General features: G+C 31.3%; 1 protein-coding gene across 1 annotated transcript in view; it reads left to right on the plus strand.

The window, feature by feature from the left end:
- The window catches only part of TTC21B (tetratricopeptide repeat domain 21B), an 89987-nt gene that overhangs the window by 59697 nt on the left and 12108 nt on the right, over window positions 1-18182 (plus strand). Inside the window, exons 22-25 of the mRNA XM_074303217.1 lie at window positions 2675-2756; window positions 12216-12366; window positions 12599-12760; window positions 15469-15664. Of these exons, the coding sequence (XP_074159318.1) occupies window positions 2675-2756; window positions 12216-12366; window positions 12599-12760; window positions 15469-15664 (591 nt within the window). The remainder of the gene's footprint in view (window positions 1-2674; window positions 2757-12215; window positions 12367-12598; window positions 12761-15468; window positions 15665-18182) is intronic.

Here is an 18182-nt window from a genome sequence, read left to right on the forward strand (position 1 = left end):
AAGAATTGTATAGACATTCTGTAAAGGATGGTGCCAAAGATAAAGGTATAAACCAGAAAAGGCAAAACTTATAGTGAGGGATGATGGCTGGCCCACATACTTATCAAGATCTAGAGAAAGATTTCCAGGAAATTGGTGGACCCCTGCGGAAGATTTACAGAAGATCTTAAACAAGATTCAAGCAAGATGTGTTTGTTGTTAGAGTCTGCAACCTTGGAAGGAGTTACCTACATTGCAAAGATTGAAACCATCCTTATGAAACCATTAATCAGAAAAATGCATCACAATTAAATGAGTCATGTAAAAACTTGATGTTATAGTCTCATTAGTTAACTAATAATAATCAAAAAATTGATGTTTATTCTTTGAAGAATAAATACAATTGTACTATTATCACTAAATTTATGTTTAGAAAACAATATTCAAGTAGAATAGAAAGATGTACTTCTAAAATAGGTAGACAGGTCAATGTATAGTGCATTGGGACCAGAATCCTATGTGACCATAGGCAAGTCACTGAATTTTGATTTGCCTTAATTTCCTTATCTGTCAAATGGATATAATAATAGTAACCACCTCCCATTGTAGTCATGAGAATCACATGAGATAATAAAAAGTTTTTAGTACAGTAACACATAGTAGATGTAATGTAAATGTTAGCTATCATTATTATCATGTCTTTTCTTCACAGAATTTAATTTCAGAAGTTTGAATTTAAAATACACCCCAAAGTTTCTATAGCTTAACAGATAAATTCTCATCTGATTTTGTTGAATCTCATATAATCTAATCTATGTGATCAGGAATTAATGTCTAAACTCTGAACTCTCAGAGTCTGTTTATGTTGCCTGGTTTAAAAATTGTTTATATATCATATTGGCAGAATATCTTGCTTATTCACCAGAGTATTTTATCTGCAGTATTTCCTCATTCAAACATTTTTTTTTTGCCTTCATGACTGTGGTATTCATGAGGGTCTTTTAGTTATATTATTCCAGAACATTGAATAATGATACAATCTTTACTTGTCTTTTCAGCATTAAATTGTTCTCTTGCACAAAGGGATACTTAGGCCATTTTCACATAATAGAAACTAAAATTCAGATAAAGTAAACCAATTTGATTTTTAATGGCACTTCCATACAGCATCATATGTTTTGCTTACATTATTTTAGAATTGATACATGTTTTGAAAAGGGATGTTTTGATTTATGTTCTTTAAAGTGGGAAGAGGTCTGGGTTTTTTATAGAAGTTCATACAAAGAAAGCTGCAGTTGATATGATAGATATAATAGATAAAACCTGTTATCCAGAGCTAATGCCTGGGTTTTCAGAAACTAGGTTCAATTGTTGCAAGCATTTTGGGAAAGAAGGTAAACAGTCTCACGTAATTTTCTCTTTGGCTTATGTCACTCAAGGCTTCCCCTGGGAATATCATAATATAACTCATGTCTAGATTTCTGCAGGAAAAAAAAAGTAAAAGAGCTTTTAGCTCTCATGAAAACAAATACTCAGGTTAACAATATATTGAATTAGGTTTTATTTTACCTTGCAAAGAACTCTAAACACAAAGGACTTAATCAAAGAGCCAATAAACAGTCAAAAACGCTCTTTTTCCTGTATTAATGACTCTCATTTCCCCCAGAGGAAACCAATAAACAGTTGTCTACCTTATGAATGACCCTGGAATCAGGACTCAATTGTAAGGGGACAACATTTGGTATTTATAGAAAAGTCAATCCCTCTCACACTCTGAGGAGCTACAGGGAGTCCTTCAGTTTTCTGACTTGGAGAAGAATTATCATATAATTGAAGCACTGTTAAACAAAGAAAGCACTAGGAATTCCTAAAGTCAGCATGTCTCCCTAAAACACCAGTTCTTCTCATCCCAGAAGCAACAAAATTCTTCATTCAAATTGAGAATTTTAAGAAACTAATGGCTTGCTTTTTACCATGGCCTCATTTTTGCCACTTATTATCCATGTGAGAGTGGACAAATCATTTTAATTTTGTAGGTATCAATCTCCTATACAAAATAAGAAGGTTAGATTAGATGACTTCTACAGTCTTTCAAGACAAAAACACTATTATCTGTATATTCAGTGATCCAGATGAATTTATTGAAATATCCAAGGAGAAAATACAAGAGAAGCCCACTTTTAAAAATAAACAAACAAACAAAAAAGAGGGAGAGCCACGTGAGGATATACATTTTTAATTCTATTAAGGTATTGGTCAAAACAGTAGCCAATAGTAATACTGTTTTCCCATTTCCACTATCAATTTTAGGAAGCATTTTAGTCAAGAATGACTCAACAATAAGAGAGCAAAACATAGTTGTCTGCAATGCTTTTGGACATAACATTTTAGGCAATCAGCCTTTTAAATTAAGTCTAGAAACATTTAATTAATGAAAATATAATTTGATGCTAACAGTGGAATTCACTTTTAATCTTTTATTATTCCCCCCTATGCTAATCTCAGAGCAAAGCTTCTGTTGTTTTAAAGAGAACTAGAATCATCATTCCAGGGTAACTTGTAGGCTAAAAAAAGATTCCTTTTCATAGATCTTTGTTTCAGGATATGTTTCTCATGTTGTTAAATCCAGTGTTTCAGAATTCAGTTTTGAATATGTGACAATATTTTTAGAACAATTAACATTTAACTTTTGCAGATGATGGCTGATCTCATGTTCAGAAAACAGGACTATGAGCAAGCAGTATTTCATTTCCAACAACTTTTAGAACGCAAACCAGGTAAATATTTTCTAAATGTATTTTCAGAATGTGAAAATAGTATTAAGTTCTTGTTCTGGTAGATGTTAGATATGAATACTTTATCCTAATTGTTTTGGAATGTTACTAAGATAATATTTAGTAGATATAATTGTGAAATTTATGTCATTGAAAACAATTTGTGTTTGAAGGTTAAGTCCAGTAAGCCTTTTATTTGTATGTGATCTTGAGATAGTATAACCAATGTAGTTATTTTTTTTAATGTATAGAAAGCCTCAGAGACATGAAAATGACACCACATAGTGTACTTACTTAATGAAAATGCTTTTGAGTATTTAGACAACAGTATATGGTATTAACTTTTCTTCTTGCTTATACCTGAATTTATTGTGTTCTCTGGGGGCACTCTATATATGCCATTCCATAATCTATATATCACCAGGAGAATATTGACACTTTATTGAAAAGATAAACTTTTCAACTCTAGGCTAGGAAGGACTTGGAATAGTTCAGGATTTCCTCTTCTTACTCATTTTGGGTCCTGTTGATTGTCCATTTGCCAGCATTTATCCAAGGTATATATACTAACTCAAAAGCCTGTCCATCTACTTTCTCACCTGCTTGAGTTTTCCTATATAAATTGTGAGGTTAATTGTTTTGTGTGTTTGTAGAACTCTTTGATTTGCAATGTTTTGGGGCTTCATTTAATAAGGTCAGTGCCATTTAAAAACAGGAATACAAGAATATTTGGAGACATTTCTATTCACAAGTAATTTTTCCCATTTGGACCTGAAGCAAGACTTTGTGACATTGGGAAACACCTTTGGCAAAGTTTTGAATTCTTTTTTGTTATTAGCACTTCAAACATTCTTTGAACAATGTTACCTCTGTTTGCATCTATCAAAGAGTCTTGTATGATCTTAACACATGATTGGAAGATGCTTTATGGAGAAGTACTTTAAAAGCCTTAAAGATAGCATTTTGTTCTGCCAAATGATTTGCTTTTTTGTTTGTTATTAACATAGTAAATACAGTAGAATCTTGTATTCTCTATGCCATTCAAAAAAAAATCTGCAATGAGAGTACTTCTGGAAATAGAGCTAAATGAAGTGGAATAAAGAAAACACCCAGCTGACCCTTCCCAACATTTGTAACATCTGGACTAGCATTCTGGAGGATCTCTGGATGGGCCCTTGTCTCTAGGTGAAGAAGTGATGAAGGCAGGAGAGCCATCAGAGGCTAGTCAAAGATAGAGTCCTCTCTGTGTCTGTGACTGAGATTCTGTATTCCCAGTCCTCTCAGCCCTTAAATACCTCAGTATAATTATATCACTACAGCAACTGAGCATGTGCCAACTATAGAACATTACATCTATTACCATATTACACTAAGTATATGCCAACTAGAGTGATTACATCATTACTTCACATTAAATATATGTTTAAGTAGAGAACCATTATCCCATCAATCACACTGAGTAGGTGCTTAACTATAAGCACCCTGCTGTCCTGAATTCAAATATATCTTTCCAGAGTTCTGGCCCTCCACATTCTTACCAAAACAACTTTTAAATTAAAGTTTAATCAGTCTTCTAGCCCAAGACAACTTAGGATCAAAACAGAGATTTGTGATACAGATGTGGAAAGTACAGAACCCAAATAAATGAAACAACTGTGTTGGAACCAGAGCAACAAAAGCAGCAGCAGCAATTTTAGGAGCTCTTAAGCCAGAGATAGAAAGGAACTAGTCAAAGATTATAGAGGACCCCTATGCTGCTACATTACCTATAATCATTTCTAGGTCCATAGTTCAGGGCTTAAGAAAGAAGGGAAGGTCTGAGGGACAGTATCATTTTTGTTCTCAAGGAATCAAAATCTCTAAGGAACAATATCACTTCCAGTTCCAGTGGATCAGGGATCCTGAGGAACAATATTGATTATAATTCCAAGATATCAGCGGCCCTTCCTGGGTAAGAACTAGAGTACAGTGACTATACCCCTCTCTAGATCACACTACCTTAGAAGCACCAAAAACTTCCAAATCCTCAAACTAATTCTCAAAACAGCATGTGAAAAAAATCTCAATAGTGACAGTGGTCTAGCCCCTCCCCCAAAGCCAAGAACAGATCCCAACATTAAGCTATAGTTTAAAATCAAGAAACGGGGTGGGAAAATGGGAAAAGGTACTGTGGTTATAGGGAATGCCAAGAAAGACAAATTCAGAATCCAGTTAGGTCAAAATAGCTCCAAGTAAAGCCTAAAGAAAAATTATGGGTTTGCTAAACAGGAATTCCTAAAAGGGCAAAAAAATTTTTTTTCAAAATTAAATGAGTCATAGAGGGAAAATGAGGTAAAGAAATTATGGGAAAACTTAAAATAACACCTACCCAATTTTTTTTATTTCACAAATATGATTTTGGTAGCTAAACCAAGGAGAGAAAAAAAAAAAGCCCATTTCCTTAAGGAATATCAATGCAACATTTTAAATAAAATACTAGCAAGGAGATATCAAAGAGCATAAACTATGACTGTGTGGAATTTATACCATGAAAGCAGAGCTGGTTAAACATTAAGAAAATTTAGCATAAGTAACCATATTAGTAATAAAAACAGCAGAAATTTTACAATTATATCACTAAATGGAGGGAAAGTCCTGTTAAAAACATTAGAAATCATAGGAATAAATTATTCATAATATCTAAAACTAAGAGCAAGCCTTATCTAATAGGGATAAATGCAAAGCCTAATAGGTTCATTCAGGGATAAACACTATCATTCAATATTATGCTAGAAATGCTATCTATAAAAGTAAAACAAAAACAAGAAATTGAAGGAATAAAAATTATCAATGAGATAATGAAACTGTCACTTGGTAGCTGATATGATGGTCTGCCAAAAAACCCTGGAAAATCAACTATAAAACTAGTTGAAACAGTTAATAATTTCCACATGTTGGAGGATAATATATATATATATATATATATATATATATATATATATATATATATATATATATATATATATATATATAAATTATCAGCATTTCTATGATGAAATCCCATCAGCAAAAGATAAAAAGAGGAATTACATTTAAAGTTACTATAGGCAATAAAATACTTGAGAATCTACCTGTTAAGACAAATCCAGGAATTATTTGAACACAGTTATAAAACCATTTTCACACAAATACAGTCAGATCTAAACAGTTGAGGAAAATATTAATTGCTCAGGATAGGCTGAGCAAATATAATAAAAATCACAATTCTACCTAAATTGATTTATTTAATTCAGTGTCTTACCAATCAAACTATCAAAGAATTTTTTTATGTATAACTAGAAAAAAATTAATTCTTCTGGAAGAACAAAAGGTTGAGAATGTCAAGGGCATCTATCAGTAGAAATATGGAGAAAGGTGGTCTAGCAGTTACATATTTCAAACTATATACTGCAAAGTGGTAATCATCAAAACAAAACAATTAGATAAGACTGTTAAGAATCCTCTTCCTGAGTTCAAATCTGATCTCAGACATTTAATAGCTACATGACCCTGCTTAAATTCCTCACCTGTAAAATGAGCTGGAGAAGGAAATGGCAAAACCAGGAAAACCTTAAATGAGACCCCAAATAGTAAGACACCACTGAAATGACTTAACAACAACAATAATTATCAAAACAGTCTGGCACTAGCTAAGAAATAATGTCTCAAATCAACGAAAAACATTTAGTACAAAACAATAAATTACAATTGTAATAAAATGTTTGATAAATCCAAAAATCCAAGCTTCTGGAGTAAAAAAACTCAATATTTGACAAAAATTTATGCCAAAACTGGAAAGCTATTTGGCAAAAATTAGGCATAGACCAACATCTTATACCATATAAGAAGGTAAAATCAAAATGGATAAATTATTTAGTAAATTAGGGGAGCATGAAAAAATGTACCTGTCAGATCTATAGACAAGGGAAACATTTATGACCAAACATGAAATAGAGAGATTCATAGGAAGTAAAATGAATAATTTTGATAACACTAAATTTTAAAACTTCTGCACAAACAAAACGAATGCAGCAAAATTAGAAGGAAAACGGAAACTGGAGGAGAACCTTTTTAATAACAAGTTTCTCTGATAAGTTACATGTAGAACTAAGACAAATTTATAAAAATAGGGGCTATTCCCCAGTTGATAAGTGATCAAAGAAAATGAACAGGCAGTTTTTAGAAGAAAAAGGAAAAAAAAAAAAAAGACTTTCAGTTGTCACATAGAAAAATGCTTTAAATCATCACTGATCAAAGAAATGCAAATGAAAACAATTCTGAGATTCCATCTCACACCTATCATATTTGCTAACATGAGAGAAAAAGTAAATGACAAATGCTACATGGGGATTGGAAAAACAGGGACACATAACTATTATTAGAGTTGTGAATTGGCTTAATCATTCTGGAGAACAATTTGGAATTACTTCTAAAGGACTATATAGTGTGCATACCTTTTGATCCAGAAAAACTAATACTAAATCTGTATCTCAAAGAAAATGAAAAAGCACCCATTTTTTACAAAAAAAAAAATATTAATAGAAGCTCTGTGTAGTACAAAGAATTGAACATCATCATTTGAAATAATTTTAATTTCTTCATCTGAGAATTGAACATCATCATTTGAGAATGGCTAAAGAAACTTCTTTAGCTAGTGGTATATGATCATGATGAAATACTGTTGTGTAAGAAATGAAAATCTAGGAAGGTTTTTATGAACTCATGCAAAGTAAAGTGAGCAGAGAGTAACATTGTATATTAATGACAGCAATACTGTAACAAGAAACACTTTTGAAGACTTTTTCTGATGAAGAACATGATCCAAGACAATTCCAAAGCACCCATAACGAGATTATCTTGTTCCAGAGAGAACTGACAAACTCTGAATATAGAGTTTTTGTTTTTACTTTATTTTTCTTGTTTCATTTTTGTTTTCTTGTGTAGTGTTGCTAATATAGAAATATGTTGTACATGATTTCACATGTATAATTGATATCAAATTGCTTTATAATTCGAGAGAGTGAGAGAATTTGGAACTCAAATTATTTTAAATGATTTAAGTTTTTTACATGTAGTTGGAAAATATTTAACAAAATAAAAATATTTTTAAAAATTAATGCATGAAAGCCAAGCCCTTTCTCATGTTTTCATCATTAATACATTGATCCTTTTTATAAAAAATTTATAGAGATGAGAAAGTGAGCAAAATAGGTCATTATTAATGTCTTCTATCATCAATCATGAAAATGTACAGTTACAATATAGATTAAGAAGGAAAAAAGTTCAATACCAACATTTCGTTGTTTTAATCTCCATTTTCCTAATTATTTATTTCCTGTACCACTGATATCTTTTAGAGAAAGGTTTCTACCATATTGGGTGGATCCCCTGAGGCAATCTTATGAGAGAACATAGATAAGAATTGCACAAGATAAATAGAAGTTTCCTTATGAAAGATGTTGTTGATAACCTATCCATTGAACATCATTTGACATGTCTATAGGCAGGCTGAAGTCATTTTTAAAGCCTTTAGTGTATTATCATATAATCCTGGGATGGTAGTTACTGTTATCCTCATTTTTTATAAAGAAACTGATTCAGACAGATGTTAAGTGACTTGCCTAAGATCACATAACTATAAATATCTAAGATTTAAACTCATCCTTCTGTTTCAAGGTGTAGCACTCAAACCACAGTGCTACCCAACTGCCTAGGAAGATGGTAGTGTCTTTTTCAGTAATAAAGAAGTTGAGAAAAGGAAAGGGTTTGAGTAGAAAGGTAGACTTATTTTATATAAAGAATAAAATGCTTTTTTAGGTTCAAGATATCTAAAAGAAGGTTAGTATTAAAGGAATAAAGCTCAGAAGAGAGACTAGATAGGGCTGAATATGCATCATCTGCATAGAAATAATAATTAAATCATTAAAACCTAATGAGATCAGCAAATAAAATACTATGGACAAGAGGATTAGGGACAGGACCTCGAGGGAAACATATTAGTGTCTATGGGATGGAGATAGATGCAGTAAAGAAGACAGAGAAAGAATGATCATACAAATAGAGTACAGAGACAGGGCACTGTTGCAAAAACCCAGAGAAGAAAAAAGTCCTGATTCCTTTTTCAGAAAGGAACTTCCATCACCAACAACAATCCCCCCCCCAGCTTTGTTTTGCCTGCTGTCAAATGCATGTTTCATTTATTCTTTTGTCTTAGAGAAATTTGTGTTTGTGTTTTATTCTCCTACTAAATTGTAAGCTGCATGACAGCACAGGTTGTCTTTAATCTAAACACTTTTCTCCAAGCATCTATCAGTTTTTTGGATTCAGTAAGTCTGAATCAATGATTAAATAAATTTTAAGTTTTCTTGGGGGGAGAGGAGAATTTTCTTTCTCTAATACCTAGAATCTTGCAACATGCAAAGAAATGATCTTATTAAATATCAGAGCAATTTTAATGTTTTTCTATGTTGGGCAACTTACCGTGTGATGTGAGACACATGAAATGTATATTTTCTATTAATACTCATTTGTAAATAAATGGCATTTATTTAATAGGATTTTAAAAGTTTATAAACTATTCTGTTCATCCCATCCAATCTCTATCCATTTTGCCTTTTTCTCCAGCTACTTTCTAACATATTTTCTATCTGAAGTTCTTGTTGGCTAAGAGCTTTCCTTTCTTACTTCAGGCACACCATCTAACAGCAACAAATACCATGTCAACAACGTTTAATAGCTTTTTTTTCACAATTCCATTTGCTTATATGTAAATTGAAGATTTTATTTGAACTACAAATTTTGTATAGTTGTGAACATCAGATGAGAAAAAATATTTATAAATATTTATTTATCGTTGTTAAATTAAATCTAAAAATTCATTATCTTTAGGTTGAAATTGTAACAGCATGCAGTTTAAGCTTTTATTTAGTCTATGAAAAATTAAGTAAACTTGATGATAGAGTAATTTATTCAAACAAAATGGCTAGTTAGTAACTGGCAAAGACATTTACTAACTCAAGCCCAGCTCTTCTAAGTATATATCCAATCTTTCACTATTACGTTATTACACTAAGGCTGTATAATTCAGGAAACTAGAGTTTGGGTTGATTTGAAATATCAGTGATTTTACATAACCTATGATTCAGACAGTAAATCACTTAAGGACCACTAGAAACAGATCTCTTCATAGAGAGTACTATATGATTATTTAAAACTCTAATGATATTTGTCACACCACAGAAAAGCCAGGGGCCTAAGATTGGCAGAGTAATAGAGTAAGTAAAAATGAAGATAGGTAGAAACTGTCTTGAAATCAAGACTGTCTACTATCCAAAATAATAGCAATGTGCTTTTAGCACTGGGGATACCAAAAGAAACAAAAGATAGTCCCTGCCCTCAAGGAATTCACAATCTATGATCTCTTATTTGTATGTAATTTTTTTGTGTATGTCCTCCTATAAAACCTTCACATGGGATCCATCCAGTACACCAGTAACCTTAAGCTACTTTTCTTGTGCAATTCTTGGGGAGGAGTATGTTACATTATGTTCATATCTGCCATGCATAAACATCTCTCACTGCCTTTTATGTGATCCATCACTACAAAATGTTATGGGAATAATCTGTATGTATATAAAGATCATATATACATAACATCCTTGATGAAATTATGAGGAGAAAACAGGAGTGCTTTTACAAAAATATTCTGTAACCACCAATATCTTAACAACTGAACAACTGACCTAAATTTTAAAAAATATAAATTCCTATAGTGCTTATTGATTATTGGCTAAAAAGTATTTGCTATCTAGAATAAAAGGTCACATTAAGAATTTTTTTGCAACAATATGTCTCCCATATAGGTCATAATTTATACAACAGTCACTGAAAGACCTAACAAGTATAATCTTGTTTGACCTCTAATTATTTATATCATGTGAGACATAAAAGAGGAAGATATATATTTACCAAAGATATTTGTCATCATCATGGAATATCTAGATTAGAATTCAAATTAAAGGAATCACCAGGGCTAATAAGAACTTCTACACCATAGATCTTAACTTTGAGTCCATAGATCCAAAGCACCTATGCATAGATTTAAGGGGTCCATGATCTTTGAATTTCAATGAAGTTAGTTTCCTTTGTTATACTATATATTATTATGTTGTGCTATTTTATGCATTAAAAATAGTCTAAGTAGTAGCTCATAGACTTCATCAAATTGCCAAATAGGAATTCATTACATTTTAAAATGGCAAAGAAGCCCTTCACTCTAGACTTCAGGTCAGTCGGTTATATCCATGGATCATCTCTATATACCATATTGTTCAAGGTGCTTATACAAAAGTAGATGTGATCTACTTAATTTAGTCAGTTATATACAACATGCACAAATGAAGAACACTTAAGGATTACAAAACAGAATAAGATTGAGTGCTAATTTATCTTGTATAGATTTTTATGTTTAAATGCCAAAGAAATGTATAAAAATATTTGAATGCACTAAATAAAAGTATAGTCATCAAAAATGTCAGTAATCAAGAAAAGTTTCTTGGGAATGAAAATTTGTTATATTCACAATGCAAAGTTAATTATTTTATGTGGAGAATTAAGACCATGATTGTCCAAAAGAAAAAAGAAAGAAAAGAAAAGAAAACAGATACTAAAATGTCAGTTACATTTATCAGCTGTCTTTGTATACTTTGTATGTATATGTTTGAAAGAAAATAAGGAAATAAAATTCTTAGTTTGCCAGCTATCAGATATCAAAATCTTCAGCTAAGTTGCCTATCAAACCCTTTCTAGACAGCAAGCATCCCTATCTTTCCTCTCAGTATAAATTTTAAAATATATTTGCATTTATAATTCTATACTAAACATAAATACATGAATACATTCATATAAATATAAAAGAAAACTTGGAGATCAAAAGTGATGCGGCACATAGATCTTGAATTGTGTAGCATGGAAATATTTAGGAATTGTTTTAAAGTAAAATATAGCTCATATATTTAAATGGCAGTGGCCCTAGAAGAGGAATTAATAACAAATCCTCAAAAATGTTATCTTTCAGATTTGATGGTATAGACTGCCAAGATCAGACTAACCACCAATATAACTTAGTTCTCATCCAGTGGTTCATCCAATTATATTTTTATCCACCCATCATAATATAAGCTTTCATGTTTACCTTTGAAATATGCTTTCAATATGTTTAGAAGGATTATACATGTTTACCTATATATCAGATTGCTTGCTTTCTTGGGGAGGGAGTAAAAATTTGGAATACAAATTCTTACAGAAATGAATGTTGAAAATTATCTTTACATGTATTGGGAAAAATTAAATACTATTGGGGAAAAAAGAAGGAAATGCATTTTCAATTATGTTTAAATTTTCATTTACCATTTTGTTCAAATCTTTAAAATTATGTGTTGCCAGATAATTATACAACTCTATCTCGCTTAATTGATTTACTAAGAAGAGCTGGAAAATTTGAAGATGTTCCAAGGTTTCTTTTGATGGCTGAGAAACATAGTGCCAGAGCCAAATTGGAGCCAGGATTTCAATATTGTAAAGGACTTTATCTTTGGTAAATTAATTTGATAAATAAATTTCCCATATAACAATTTTGTTTAATTCTAGCATTGTGTCAAACTGAAACTTATCTTTTTATTTCACAATCTGAACATTGTGAAATGTTCTTATACTATATATTTGATACAAATATAGAACATTAATTGAAAGTTTAAATATAGTAGTTATATACATGAAGGGAAAAAGCAATAAATACTTTGTGGTCTGTTGTTTTTAACCTTAACAAGGTATACTGGAGAACCAAATGAGGCACTTCGACATTTTAATAAAGCCCGGAAAGATAGTGACTGGGGTCAAAATGCTATTTATAACATGATAGAAATCTGTTTGAATCCAGATAATGAAACTGTAGGAGGTGAAGTATTTGAAAATCTGGATGGAGACTTAGGGTAAGTCACTCAAAAATCTATCACTTTTCATTTTTAACAACCTGGTTAGAGAGGGGTTTTTAACCACTGTAATAGGAAAAGTAAAGTTCTAGTGAGAGCACTACAGACCAGTCTCAACTACATAATTGATCTTTTGGTCTTTGGAACAGAGCAGAGAAAAAGTTAGAATTTCACTGAATGAGACTGTAATTATAAAAATTAGCTGTCACTGCCAGATTTATCTTGCCAGGAGGACAGCTCTCATCCCAGTATTCACTTGTTCAAAGGTCTAAAGTGGTTCCCATTGCCTATAGAATAAAGTCCAAAATTCAGCCTGGAATTTAGATTTGTTTCTCTGGCCCTATTTCTTACTACTTAAGTTTTCAGTACTCTACATTTCATTTAAACTGAACTTGATGAGTATTTTGAGCTCTCATTTCTTCACATCTTTATTTATGTTCTTTCTGCCAATATCTCTTCTAAGTACCTTCCTAAATGCCATTCTTCCATTAATCCTTCTTTAATTCCTACCCCTACTAAAGTATGAACTCAGAACTCTCATGGGTTTTTTTTAATCTCTTTAGATTTAGTTTCTTTTGACTTGTGTTATAATTCTTTGTGATTTTGTTATCTGTCTATTCGATTTTACATTACTTGAAGAAGTTATTGTGAAATATATGTCTTTTATCCCCTATATCACTGAGCATTCTACCTTATACGTAGTTGGCATTCAATCATATGTTGGATTAAAATAGATTTAATTAGTTTGGAATAAATGCAGGGTAAATTGCTGAATTTTTAAATGCATTCTTATCTACATAGTAGCCAAATATCAATATACAAATACTGAGTATCATGTGTTTTTAGTTCTACAACAGGAAATCTCTCATCTAATTGAAGGATAAGATCTAACATCCATGAAATAACTTAGTAACATTGCAAGAGAACTATTAATTACCCAAATAAAACTAAAGGCAAAAATTCAGACAAAAATAAATTCAGACTAAAGACAAAAGTTCAGAATGTAGACTTGAACTGGAGTTTGGAAGATAAATAGGATTTAGGAAGTTAATTAAAGTGAGGGAAATGACAGAGACACATAAATGAGTAGACTGAAGCCTTGTTTAGGGAAATCCATCCAGATCAGCTAAAATAAACTAGGGTGGAAAAATAATAATAATAGGAGATTAGATTAAAAAGTCAGGTTGGAGACATAGAAAATTATCCATTAACTAGCAGAACAGGGAATTCTAGGAGCAGGAAAATAATAGGATAAAAACAGTGTTTTTAGAAAATTTAATCTGATAATTATATGCATATTAGTTTGAAGGTTGAAAATAAGGAAACCAATTAGGTGGTTATTTTTAGTACTCAAGCCTTGAGATGGTAAAGACTTGTTAGGATCATAGCCTTGGCAGTGGAAAGGAAGGTATACATCTTTGCTCTGGCTGGAGGCTCCAGAAGCCTCCCAAGAAACCTGCTCACAGAGGAAAAGATTTTACAGAAAAGAGATCTCCTCACAGAGAAGGATTATAATTGAAGAGACTACCAGAACATTACATATATATATTTCTCACACACACACACACACATATATATATATATATATATATATATATATATATATATATATATATATATATATATATATATATATATATATATATATATATATATATATATATATAAATAAGAGGGCATAATGTTACATGTGATGTAACATCCAAATGGAAATGTACAGTAACTAGATGTAAATGCAGAATCAGAACCCTTTAAAAAAGAAATTACGGTTTTTTGATTTTCATCTGCATGTAAATAATAATTAAAGTTGTGAGAGTAAATGAGTCCTTCCCCTAATGCAGAGTTTAGAGCAAAGAACAAAAAGTCAAGAACCAAGCCTTAGGTAAAGCAAACAATGAAGAAAACAGAAGAGTAGAAAAACAAAAAAACAAGAAAGTAATCAGAAAGGTAGAAAACCTGGATTGGGTAATATCACCAGAAATAGAAAAGAAAAAAGTTTAACAAAGGGAGAGAGGAGTATTTTAACAGGGTTAAATACTGGACAGAACAGAATGAGGATTGAAAAATATGTATTGGGTTTGGTGCCTACTGGCATTTTTCAAGAGTAATTTTAATAAAATTTATTTATAAGATCGTCATTTGACAATGTCACAGTATGAGAAATTTACCATTTTCACAAATATTTATCCTATCATTTCCATGTTAATAATATTGCTTGCTTTTGTTAATTTACAACTTATGCTAAACTAACATTAATAACACAAGAGATATTACCATGTATACAAATGTCATGTAAATTTTCCTTTTATTCCATAATAAATCAGAATTGATGAACATTCTCTCATTAAAAGCTAGGTTTATCTTGTCTTTTTAAAAATGTTGATTGTTTTTACTATCTTTTTTTATATTAGGAAAAGAATTAAGTGACTTTTTTTGTTGTTTTTTTTTTTAAAGCAAGGCCACTTAAATGATGATCTCCCTTATTTAATAATCAGAAGGGAGTGATTGGAGTATATATGTATGTGTGTGTGTGTGTGTGTTTATGTATGGAGAGTTATATTATTTTTTTTTTTGAGGCGTGAGGCAGTTGAGATTAAATTATTTTCTCAGGGTCACACAGCAAAGAAGTGTTATGTCCGAGGCTGGAATTGAACTCAGGTCCTCCTCACTTTAGGGCCAGTGCTCTAGCTGCCTTTGTTTCTTTATAGAAATACTACTGCGAAGCAAGAATCTGTGCGATTAGCTGTGCAAACAGCTGAAAAGCTCCTCAAAGAACTAAAGCCTCAGACAGTCCAAGGTCAGACACAACTTCGAATAATGGAGAACTATTGCCTAATGGCAACCAAGCAGAAAGCCAATGTTGAGCGAGCATTAAATACCTTCACTGACATAGCAACTTCTGAGGTTAGTAGTTTTATTTAGTACACAAATATTTTCTTTCAAAAGTATTACAGAAGTATGTATTTTGAATAATTCTTTATTTCCAAAAATCAATTCTTGACACTTATTAAATAAATATTTGTTTGGCAAAAAATTCACACAGCAAACCCCTACTTCAGAAGATAATGTATCTCTGTTTAGAACTATCATTGATAGGAATGTTCTTTAGGAATTGCAGGTAGGTTACAAAGAACAGGAAATCCCCAGTGTAACCTGCAGGACACAAGTTAATTCAGAGGACAGTTGCCAAATGAATCCTCTGGAGAATTTCCAAATTATAAAGGTGTCCTAGTTTGACTCACTGAGAAAAAAGATTTAACTGTTGCAAGATATCCAAGCTTATCAAGCTTGTAAACTTGGAATATTTCCAACTCTGAGACTAAATAGGTATAGTGTTGACAGTGTGTGAATATATTGTATGACTTTTTTGTATAAGAATGCAGCATAAATTCTAACCATAAGAAACTGATTTTTACCTTCAGCTCTTCCTACTTTCTTCTTTGCTAGGAAGGTTTCAACTATCTTTTTTCTTTTTTCCTTAAAAGAGAGAGTTACTCACTTTCCTTTTTAATCTATACCAACTTCTCCCCAGTTCTAAGGTAAAACAAAAACAACTTCCTTTGTTATTGGTGTTTTATTTCTCCCTTTAGCCACACTACCACATTTCCTGTATTTGTGTGAAAATGACAGAGGAAATATTAGTTATTCCTTTCAGCTGACATATAACTCCAAACATACTCCATTTTGTACTATTTTTTCACATTGCTGACCACTGAAAATTAGTAATTTGCTCTCTTCAATTGGATTTCTGGACTCTTGCTGATTTTTTTTTATTTGTAGCAAGACACTTAGTCACTGAAGCAACTAAATGTTTCTTAAATGTACCACAAATATTTTTATGTTGCTTAAATACTACTTTTAGTGCCCTAGGAAAGCACCAGATTTTGAGAGCAAGTCCTGAATGGCCCAGAGAATCCATCGTTAGATTATGTTTCTCACAGTCCCATTTGGAGTGCTTTTCCACTTCAGTATCAGTAACATATTTGTGATATAAAAGGAATTGGCAGGATTCCTTCATCTATTTTTCCAAATAGTTTATGTAGTGTTGAAATTAATTATTCCTTAAATGTTTGGTAGCATTCACTTTTTAGGGAATTCATTGTTGGCTTGTTCAGTTTCTTTTTCTAAAATTGGGGTTACTTAAGTAATCTATTTTCCTGTTAATCTGGGCAATTTACATTTTTCTAAATATTCATCTATTTCACTTAGATTGCCATTTTAGTTTTGTTGGCATATAGTTGGAACAAAATATCTCCTGATTATTGCTTTAATTTCTTCTTCACTGGTGGTAAGTTCACACTTTTCATTTTTGATGTTGGTAATTTTTTCTTCTTTTTCACATTAAATTAACCAAAGGTTTATATTTTTTTTTATTTTGTTTTCATAAAACCAACCTTTAGTTTTATTTTTTAATATAATAGTTTTATTACTTTCAGTTTTATTAATATCTCCTTTGATTTTCAGAATTTCTTTAATTGGAAGGTTTTAATTTGTCCTTTTTTAGTTGTATGCCCACTTTATTGATCTCTTTTTTTCTCTATTTTATTCATGTAAGCATTTAGAAATATAAAGCTTCCCCTAAGAGCTGTTTTGGCTGCATCCCATAAGTTTTGATATACTGTCTCATTATTGTCATTCTCTTAGATAAAACTATTGGTTGCTTCTATGATTTGTTGTTTTACTCATTCTTTAGGGTTAGATTATTTAATTTCTAATTGGTTTTGTCTGTTTTTCCCTGACCCTTTATGAAATGTAATTTTTATTGCATCATGATCTGAAAAGTATGCATTTATTTCTGTCTTTGTGCATTTGATTGTGAGATTTTTATGCCCTAATATATGGTCCCTTTTTGTGTAGATACCATGTACCACTAGAAAAAAAAATATTCCTTTCTATTCCCATTCAATTTTCTCCATAGATCTATCATATCTAAATTTTGTAAGATTCTATTAGCCTTCCTAATTTCTTTCTTATTTTGTGTTTAAATTTATCTAATTCTGAAAAGGGGAAGTTGGGTTTCTCCACTAGTGTAGTTTTGCTGTCCATTTCTTCCTGTAACTAACTTCTCTAAAAATTTGGATGTTGTACCACTTCACATATATATATATATATATGTTTAGTATTGATTTTACTTCATTGTCTATGATACCTTTTAAGAAGATAGCTTCCTTCCTTGACTCTTTTAATTACATCTATTTTTGCTTTTGCCTCATTGCAGATCAGAATTGTTACCCTTGCTTTTTTGCTTCAGCTGAAACATAAAATAATTCTGCTCCAGCCTTTTATCCATACTCTGTATGTCTCTGTTCAGATATGTTTCTTAATAACAAAATGTTGTGGGGTTCTGGTTTTTAACCTACTCTGCTATCTTCTTTCATTTTATGAGAGTTCATGCCATCACATTCACAATCATGATTACCAG

The sequence above is a fragment of the Sminthopsis crassicaudata genome, chromosome 3 (assembly GCF_048593235.1).
Source record: "Sminthopsis crassicaudata isolate SCR6 chromosome 3, ASM4859323v1, whole genome shotgun sequence".
NCBI lineage: Eukaryota > Metazoa > Chordata > Mammalia > Dasyuromorphia > Dasyuridae > Sminthopsis > Sminthopsis crassicaudata.